Source organism: Amphiura filiformis, chromosome 3 (assembly GCF_039555335.1).
Source record: "Amphiura filiformis chromosome 3, Afil_fr2py, whole genome shotgun sequence".
Classification (NCBI taxonomy): domain Eukaryota; kingdom Metazoa; phylum Echinodermata; class Ophiuroidea; order Amphilepidida; family Amphiuridae; genus Amphiura; species Amphiura filiformis.
Genome location: NC_092630.1, coordinates 45,106,795 through 45,117,104, shown reverse-complemented (window position 1 = coordinate 45,117,104; position 10,310 = coordinate 45,106,795). Strand labels below are relative to the sequence as shown.

Genomic DNA, 10,310 nt, shown 5'->3' with positions numbered 1-10,310 from the left:
AATTGTGCACTTTTTGATAGAAGCATGATCATAATTATTTATTTTCCACCAAAAATAGGGTTATAAAACTATTTTAAAGGGATCTGATATTAATTTTTTGTGGAAGCTGAGAGTACACCACCCCGGGGGTACACATAATTATTGCACCAGCCCTAACAGAGCCTGCGAGTGGTTCAGCCGAAAGCCGTGTATTTAAGACAAAACTAGACATTTTACACGAATCTGTAATTTAGATAGTGACAGTATCTAAATTAGCTATTTGAATGGGGCTTCAACTTCGTCAGTAGGCCTACTGCTGTTTTCTACGTTTTTTGCCAAATTTGTCATTTCAAAAATACCGTAATGAATTTGAATGACTTATCCATCCTTCACTTTTAAGCAATTTATAAACAATTTTAATTTTTTTACACTTGCGTTGGGATCACTGAAATAAAGTTTACTTCAAAATTTTAAAAAATATCAAATTGTCATAAAAGTTGTAGGCCTATTTAATAGCCTACCCCGGTATCAGCTTAAAATTATTTGATATCAGAAGGGCATTCGGCAAAGATTTTTGGCAGGCCAAAAGGGGAGGGGGGCAAGCATTTTTATGGCAGGTCGAAAGGGGGTCAAGCAATTTTTGGAAGGTCGACTCGTGAGGGGGGGGCAAGCGATTTTGGCACAGGTATTTTGGGCATCGTTTCTAATTTACGCCCCTAAAAAGATGTAGGAAAACATTAGGAACACGTTCAAATATGCAAAATTTCCTGCTCGCTACGCTCGCATTTTTAATAGGCCTATATATATGATCCCGTATATGTAAGACAATTTAAGGTTATAAATTAGGGTTCCCCAAAATCTTAGTGTGTAAAGGGGGGCAAAGATTTTTGGCACGTCGAAAGGGGGGCAAAGGTTTTTGGCACGTCGAAAGGGCCAGGGGGCAAAGATTTTTGGCACATCGAAAGGGGGGCAAACGATTTTGGCAGACCACTTTGAGAATTCACCACCCCGGGGGTAGGCCTACCACATAATTATTGCACAGCCCCTTAAGCTCCCTTAGCACTGCATCCCGGCGTACCGCGACCGTGGCCGCTCCTACCCCGGGGGCTGAAGAAAATTCAATTTTGCCGCCCCTTCCTCATCAGCCCGAAAAGGTTGACCCAATGTTTTTTTCGGTGGTTTGAAAAAGTGAATTTTTCCGCCCTTTTTGCTTTACTAATTCTTTCCGCCCCTTCGTTTTGGCCGCCCTGTTTTGGCCGCCCTTCGTTTTGGCCGCTCCTGCTTTTACCCAGCCCGGGGGCTCGCGCCCCAAAGCCCCGAAAAAATACGCGCATGACATCTGTGACAATGACAAAGGTGCCAAAATCTGAATGATGATTTACGATCGTCCGGATGAGCAAATCACTGAATGCGCCTTTAAAGTGTATGTAGCTGGGATGAAAAGCCGACGATCAACTGAAAATTTTAACCCCATATTGAAGATACACATTTTTTTCCCAAAAAGGCCAACATTTTTTTGGTGTTTTTGGAATAAAATCAATAATTTCAATACGAAAGGTCAAAATATTTTTAGTTTAGCGCCTTTGTTCCAGCAATGAATAATTTGTCTTGGGTCTCATGGTGTGGGCGGAAGAGGGAAAATTTTTAAAACCCAAGATGGGGGTCATAAAAAATTGATGACCCCCCTCCAAAGAAAATTCCACCCCCCCCCCTTTTGGATTTGATCGCTAGAGGTCATGAAAAGGGTAAAAAATAAAAATTTCTCCATTGAATGATACATCAAATTATTTGTCTGACCATCATAAAGGGGATGTGCAAAAATTGAAACCCAATACCGTTATGTGGTAACTTCGGTCAGCGGGATAACTTTGGTCGGTCAAATAAGTTTTCTTAAATGGTCATATTTTTGTACAGCAATATTGTTTTTAGTCATATTTGGTGTCAATTTGTTAAGAAATATATTTTGAAGAAACAATAGTCGCTCAATATTCGCAGGATTTTTGACCAAAAATGAGCGTTTTTTTACATTTTTTTCAGAAAAATTAAAAATCGATATTTGTGAGCAAGGATGTGTGCTTGATTAATTTTGCAAGGGGTCAAATGTCACAAAAAATAACAACTTGCCCATATACAGCGAAGATCAATTTTTAGATTTTTTTTCCTTCATAGAATGTAATACTCTGACCAAAGTTGCCCCAAATGTGGGGTAACTTTGGTCAGGCTATTTAAAAAAAACCAGGGCACCCTTACAAAATTATTTAAAAAATCCTTTTCAAATTCAAGGTGTAGAAGGGAACCCAAATGTCATAAAAAAGAGTTAATTAGAATTATAATTGGTTTTGTTTGGAAGCAGTGGTTTAAAAACTCTGAAAAGTGCCCAAAGTTACCCCGTTTTACGGCTGAGACGAATATACCTGTATATTCGTCTCAGTTTTACAGTAGGCCTACATCAAAACCAAAATCCTCATCTTAAAATAAGATTTGGACAAAGTATGCCATGTGTGGAAACTCTCATGCTTCTATCAGAAAGTGCACAACTGAACCAAATTTGGGAGCATAATACACTTAACTATAAAGACTTGTTCCATAGCTAGGTTCTTTTGTAATTAGTTAATTAAAAAATATCATAATTATTACTGCAGATAAGAATTAAACAAAATATTTCAAGCATGAAAAATATTTTTCTAGCTTTATATGACATTTAAAAACAATTTAATACAATTAAACGTTTGATAATGGTTTTACATTGGTTTTCTCCAGGGTTGTTAATTGGCGAGTCTGAGCTGCATGGTCGCGTCAGGTCAAGCCAGTTTGCTATGCTCTCTATACTGAAATTTACTGTGTGAGCCAGCCAACATCGAGACAAAGCGAATCAGCTCAGCTCGGCTCTCTGTTCTGGTGATTTTCCCAGTAAATTTTGATTCTGATTTTTAATGTATTAAATTTAGAAAATAAAAATCAAATAAATAAAGCTACAAGCGTTCCAGAAAGATAAAACAGAGACTTGAGGAAGCAAGATTTACACGGAAATTTGGTGATTTTAGGGTGAGTGCTTTGTCTGAATTTTAGAGTGTCAGGTCTTTTCATTAAAAATGCTTTTTTTTGTGTGTGGCTGTCAATGCAATGCATTTTTGCAGATGCTCGTACGATGCTTCATTTATTTGCAAAATTTGTTTTTCTTTTCATTTTGGGTTTTAGCAATTTATCCCAATTTATACTATTTTTATTCAGTTGGTAAAATGCATTTGTGGTATATTTTGCCTCCATTTAAATTAACCATGCATGTGTTATTTTTGTATTTAAAATATTTACAATGAGACCAGACTGAACTGGTTTTTAAAGGGCTGCACGTGCACATGATCGCGTTTGGCGGCAAATTTAAAAATTTAGGTCTGCCTATGTTTGCAGCTTCATGCCTTTTAGGTATTTTTTTTTCAATATTTTTTTGAAAGCTTTTTAGTACTTGAGTGAGGTGAGGAATCCAAAACAGACCTAGTCCTACAGTATAAAATAAAATAGGATATATATGCCCTGAAGGGAATTTCCAAAATTTAAGTTCTAACAAACTTGTCATGAACATGCTAATTTTTTCATACCCTGTTTATCTTGGTCAGTCATACCAAAATAGCTCTCCAAAATATTTATTTTTGAAAGTCTGCTGGTTTGAATTGAAGAGCCATTTTTTTAGAGAATAGGGCCTAGTTATTTTTTTTGGCTTGAAGACTTCAGCCAATCATAGGCCCCGGTCATAGGCTATTTAGGGCCTAGCCCTAGGCAAAGTGGCGGCACCAGGAATTTTTTCGGGGGGGTCAACCATTTGCACTTAATTGCTGCAAAAAGTGGACATTTGTATGATTTGGGGGTTTTTGCCTCAAAAGTAGGGGGGCAAGGAAAATATTTTGGGAGGGATATGTCACTCTTGCAAAATCTCCCTTTTCTACAGGCCCCCCGGTAGGAGCGGCCACTGCTCCTCACTCACTGGGATCAGTCCATATGTTTTATTTTCTAATTTTCATATATAAATATGTTAGGCCAAATAAAAAAATAAACATGTTTCACGTCCCCTCCCGCTTCCTTTTTTTGAGGTTTCTTCAATTTTATTTTTATTTTATTAGAAATATTAATGCTGATATAAAAGCAGTATCAGTATCTTCATGACCCCCACATTCTGAAGCTAAAATTACAGCCCCTTCTAAAGGGGCTGTGCAGTAAATCAGTGGCGTAGCATCATAGCATGTGCCCCCATCGATTGCAAAATTTTGAAAATCCCATAGGAAAATTGCTAAAAATGGCTTGTACCCCCCATCAGACAGACCCGGTTCCACCCATCATGGTCGGTGCCCCCCACCCCCACCCCAATATGATGACCCCGCCACGCCACTGCAGTAAATTACCACCAGGCAGCTTTAGATTGACCTGGCGTAGCAGAGGAAAATGCTCCCATTTTGGACAACCTGCCACACAAATATCAGCTTGTAAGTTGTATAGCAATTTTTGACAATTTAAACATACTAAATATCATAACATAATATAATGTTTTCACTAAAAATTGCTTTTTGCAATTATTCCGAAGTAAATCTAACCCTGCCACGGTACCTGGATGATAAATTCTCAAAGTGGTCTGCCAGAAATCCCTTTCAACATGCCAAAAATCTGTACCCATTCCCCCCCTCCCCGGACATGCAAAAATTGACATGCCAAAAATGCCACCCCCCCCTTTTACACTTGCCAGATTTTAAGGAACCCCAATTTAAAACCTGCAATTTTCTAATCATGTGATGCAAGCACAAAATGTTGCATATATGTTAACGTTTCCTAACCTTTTTAGGGGGTAATATCAAATCAGTGTCCAAATATGTGCCAAAAATCCCCCCCCACCCTTTGGGCCTGTCAAAACATTTTTGTCCCCTCCTATAATTTGCCACTCTGGGGTACAAATAATTATTACAACACCCCATTAATAACCTATCTGTAGGCTTTTACCAGCTTGACATGATTTTAATAGCAGATGAGATCAGTTAATTCTTTGGAATAAAGCTTTCAGATAATGTCTTGAACACATTTTGTAACATTTTTGTGTATCAAGAAAGTAAAATTTTAAAGTTCTCACAAACTTGCTGTTTGCTGGGTATGCGACTATGCGTAACTCACTAATTCAATGTCCGAATCAACTGTAATTTTGGAAATAAACTTTCAAATATTTTCAGCATTAGGCTCCATTCAGTAAATAATTGAGTTACCAAAACAAATTACAGACCCTTCTAAAGATTTTGAAAATCCCATAGGAAAATTGCTAAAAATCTCCCCCCCTTTGGGCCTGTCAAAACATTTTTTTTCCCTCCTATAATTTGCCACTCTGGGGTACAAATAATAATTACAACACCCCATTAATAACCTATCTGTAGGCTTTCACCAGCTTGACATGATTTTAATAACAGATCAGTTAATTCTTTGGAATAAAGCTTTCAGATAATGTCTTGAACACATTTTGTAACATTTTTGTGTATCAAGAAAGTAAAATTTTAAAGTTATCACAAACTTGCTGTTTGCTGGGTATGCGACTATGCGTAACTCACTAATTCAATGTCCGAATCAACTGTAATTTTGGAAATAAACTTTCAAATATTTTCAGCATTAGGCTCCATTCGTAAATAATTGAGTTACCAAAACACATAAAAATAATGGAATTTAAAAAACCTGCTTACTTTTCTTTTCTAATTCTCAGGTAATTGTCACCAAATTATTGGATACACAATGAGCAAACGCAAGGAGGACCAACCAGAGACCAACGATGGTGCTGATGTAGCCGATGCTGAACCCCCAGCAAAGAGGTCAAGAGGACGCCCAAGAACCAAACCACCAGCTCCAGCGAAAGATCCCAATGCACCAAAACGGGGACGTGGAAGACCACCAAAGAAGGACGGAGGTGGTGATGCCGCAAAACCAGCAGCCAAGAAAGCCGCCGCCAAGAAATCCCCATCAAAGAAAGGTCGCGGCAGACCTAAGGGGAGCACCAAAGGCAAAGGTCGTGGTCGCCCACCAAAGGCTGCAGCAGCCGAGGTTGAAGACGAACCTCCAGCAGAGGATGCTGAAGATGCAGAAGAGTCAAGCTGAGTGGTGACAAGTGGTAGTCACCAACAGGAACTTATTGTTTAAGAGACTTTGATCAGAAAAGCTGTACCATAGCCAGTTAGCTGTATTTCTACTAAAGGTCATAACACATAAACATTCAGGGTGAAAAAGAAAGTATGCATAGCACCCATGCTTTCTTTGATTAATAGTTTTGTTATATCTTTTAAACTTTGTATTTCTCTAGCTTGAAGTTTATACAAGACACCCAACATCACCAAAAGTATTTCATGCTGCAAACTCATGTTGGCGTGACCTGTATATTCAAGTGATATCACCTTTAGCTAGAAATCTTTGTAAGCAAAAAAAAACCCCTCAAGGTGAGAGTTTCTCAAACAATTAAACATGCAATGAATATTTAGTAGAAACAAACCCTTTTCTATGTCATAGACTGGTCTGAATTGTTATGTCATTTTAGATAGTAACGTAGTAAAACGTGAAAAGGATGTTTTGTAGATTGTCTTTGTACATGTAGAATGTGGAGATCCGATGGGAAGGTGAAAATCGTGAAATTAAGATTGATCAATGTTCATTGGCAAAATGGAAAACATGTTAAAGATCAGACAACTCAGTTACAACGATGGTGCTACACTAAAGACAATGAAACAAATGAAAACAAAGTTATGACTTAAAAAATGTTTTATTAAATACCGGTACCATCTTAAGGCTAATGGAAATGAATTGCAAGTTTCAAATGCCTGTCCACATCAAATTCTCATTTTTGTCAAAATATTTTTCATTCTTTTGAATAACATGCACTTTTCCTTGAAAAGGATTTGAATCCAAACGCAACAGGAACGCCCCTCTTATCATTCTAATGATTTTAGGACCGTTTCAAGTTGGCTAGGGTAGGTTATTGGTTTAATATTGAATTATTTAGCATCCCTCGTCATATTGTGGATTCACTTGGTGCAGAACTGATGTTTTGCAAAAAGTTTTGTAAAGACTTGTTTTAACAATCCCACATGATTTCTAACTGCGTTCAGATAATATTGCGGGTATATTATTTTAAGCAAATACAACACCTTAGACCAGTGCAATATAAAGTTTCACATAATGATAAGTGACCTCATCCTTTTAGGTATCCATTTTGAAACTATAATGATCCATTTCCATCAGCCTAAGTGTTTTAGATTCAAGTAAAAATTATATGTTAACGATCATAGAAATGTAATGTAAGACTTTGTGAATAGATTTTAATGATAGCTAAACAGTAAGCTGCGATCTTACTGTTCTTATAATTGTTTTGATATTCCAGTAGTTAAAAAACCGCGCAACATTTTTACTGTGTCTTTATTTGCAGTTTACATAAATAAAAATAATGTAAACACTTTAACGCCATGCACATTTCTCATAAGTGCAATAGTTGCATCTACATGGCGCTTGTGTGTTTGAAAAGTACATAATTATAATGACACATCTAAAAATGTGCCTGCGGTGAAAAAGAACAAAATGCATATTGTTACTTTTAATATAATTTTTAAACTGTCTCATGCAGCTTAAATTAAGAAACAGTACAAAGTTAATGTTTAAGTTGGTGCCAAAGAACAAAAGACAAATCTGTTTTATTTAAAATATAAAAATATGTTTGCCATGCTATACGTGGGCTCAACATGAAGTGAACACTGCCAAGTACGATGTAAAAAAAACCTACCGACAGTATTTTTGTTACTTTATCTTTCATGTTTTAAAGCCCGTTATCAGTGCATATAATCATTTCCTGCCATAATGTATGTGTGTTATTGTTAAATTTTTTATAGTTTTATCTTCCTGCTGCTAAAAGTTATTTTATAGTACTTAGTTACGCTCTAAGTAAAAGTTCCTAAAGGACTCTAAAGTGCCCTCACACTTGAACCCTAAAAATTTCCTGAAAATGAATAACTATTTCAGGTTCGTCAGGCTGTTTAGAGAACCACAAAGGTTTCCAGATATCCTGTTTATATGGTTCCTTAAAGATAGAACCATATGACTGTTTAACCTGAGGGCAAATGAAGTACCTTTTTGAACCTTTCGAGTGACTTGTTATCAGTATCACAGTAAGATTGTCTCGTATTAACGTCACATCATTTTAGAAGCGTTGCCTTTGTGTGATGGTTTGTGTATTGTAAGATCAATGGATACCCTTTAAGTCGACGTACATATCATGACTTAACATTGACATCCAGTTCATTTTCAGCGGATGTTCAGCTCTGATATGATGGTTCTTCAAAACGTAGCTTCGCATGCGTACGTTCCGTAGTTGGAAAGTATAATAATTTGAATATAGCTTACGAACATGTGTCTTGTCTCAATGCAGGACAAAACAAAACTATCTCCGCCCTTTCATCAGTTGTAGTAACATTCAATATTACGTCGCGGCCGAAACATACCGCGGTAACAATCTCTCCAAAACTTCAAAGTAACACAAATTCAGGGACCAATTTACAGCTAAGCTTTACAGAATAGATGTTAATCTGAATAATTCTAATTACCTCTGATGAAACCGGCGATTATTTGTTAATAGTTGTTTTTTCCTTCATAATCGTATACTTCTATATATTTGTATCAAGAGCATGATTATAATTGATAGTATCGTATAGCAGTGATTAAGAGGCCTGTATTCCTTAACTATAGCCCAACTTCAGATGAACGTCTTCCTTGACCTTAACTGCGTACGAAATGGTTTTTCTCTAGATATAAAACAAAACCGACAGCAATGGGGGAAAAACATCAAATATAATCATGAATAAATTTCTGCGATCAGAAAAAAACATTTCTTGTTTAACATACCAGACAATCAACAATGTCATTGGTCCTGTAATACTTCAGAAAACAACTATTAACAAAGCGTAGCAAGCACGGGTTCAAGGCGATGTTAGTGATGATTTTACTGTAATGGTATTTGTACATGTAGGACGATTTGACTGAATTTTTAAGAAAATCATTATTGTAGTCTTTTGATGTTTTGCTGTGGTCATGTTTTCAATAATTAAAACAGAAAAATGTTAAATATCTTGTTGTCTTTATATGTTGTAATTTATAAAAAGCAAGAGGTACTTCATCAATTACGTGATCATCATAATACATTTGTTATTTCGTTGGTCATAAAAGGTATTGCAACCTGCAAAATGTGAGAAAACATCCATTATTCAACAAAACATAACGTTGATTATGTATACATAAAAATAACCGTATACATCGGATGCATGCCACGTAAACATTTTAGAACGCTACGAGCGGTCAAGGCGTTGCGCTGTCGGCCGGGAGAATACCATCGGCGAGGGTTCGAGCCTTGGGTGAGAATTCTTTTCATCTCAGGCATGCGAATATCTGCTTTTGCAGGATTTCCTGCTTTTTTGTGGCCCAAATTTCCCAAATGATTATTCTCATGCCTGTCTCCCAAAATGTTCCTATAAGGTCGGAAATCCTACAATTAGTTACTTTACAGAATAAAATTTTCAAATGTCTTCTCACCCCCCTACACTGCTTAGCACGTGCAGAGAGTGTGTATGACGTCTCGTCGTTCGGAAGTCACGTAAAGCTGTTGGTCCCGTGCACCGGAAAAGTCAAATCCTGTGCACGTTAACCATCCCCGGTTTTCCAGTGATATCTGCAATCAATCCTATGTTCATAAAGCAGTGCGAGTTATCTTTTTAGATGTGATAATAACATTTTATGCATTCAGGATAAACAAACATTTACATTGTTAACTGATACAGGCTGTTCTCTCTCTCTGTATGGTGTTAGATGGAGTGCTGCTGCCACTGAGTGCACCATCTCACTCGACCTATAATGCCAAATGATTTTCTCCAAACGTTCCTTGATTAGAGACGGATCAGCTTCACGTCATTTGGCAAAGATGTTGAAGTAGCTGGGTGGAAAAGGTCTTGGGGTGTATATCTTTAATACAAAAGGTCACAATTTTAAATTATCATCGGCTTTTCCTCCCAGCTACATACACTTTAAGTACGGTAGATTTATAAATGTCTAGAAAATAAATTACCGGTCAAGCACGAATCACGTGGTTTTATTTTAAACTCATATTGCGCGATATTCAAAATTGTCCAGTGCAACGACGTCCCAATGTAGGCTGTCAGCAATTGAGCACAATAACCATGGCGTCATTGCACTGGACAAATTCGGCGCAGGAAATTTGAATATCGCTTGTTGAGGAGCCGGCTGTTTTTATTCATTTTTATGGTCAATATGAGTTTGTTTTACAT

General features: G+C 37.0%; 1 protein-coding gene across 1 annotated transcript; it reads left to right on the top strand.

Moving 5' to 3' along the window:
* The first annotated feature begins 2,886 nt into the window (after window positions 1-2,886).
* LOC140148588 (uncharacterized) lies at window positions 2,887-6,229 on the top strand. The gene is made up of 2 exons (XM_072170596.1): window positions 2,887-3,024; window positions 5,705-6,229. Exon 2 carries the CDS (start codon window positions 5,734-5,736, stop codon window positions 6,091-6,093), a length of 360 nt encoding a protein of 119 aa, XP_072026697.1. The 5' UTR covers window positions 2,887-3,024; window positions 5,705-5,733; the 3' UTR covers window positions 6,094-6,229.
* The last annotated feature ends 4,081 nt before the right edge of the window (window positions 6,230-10,310 follow it).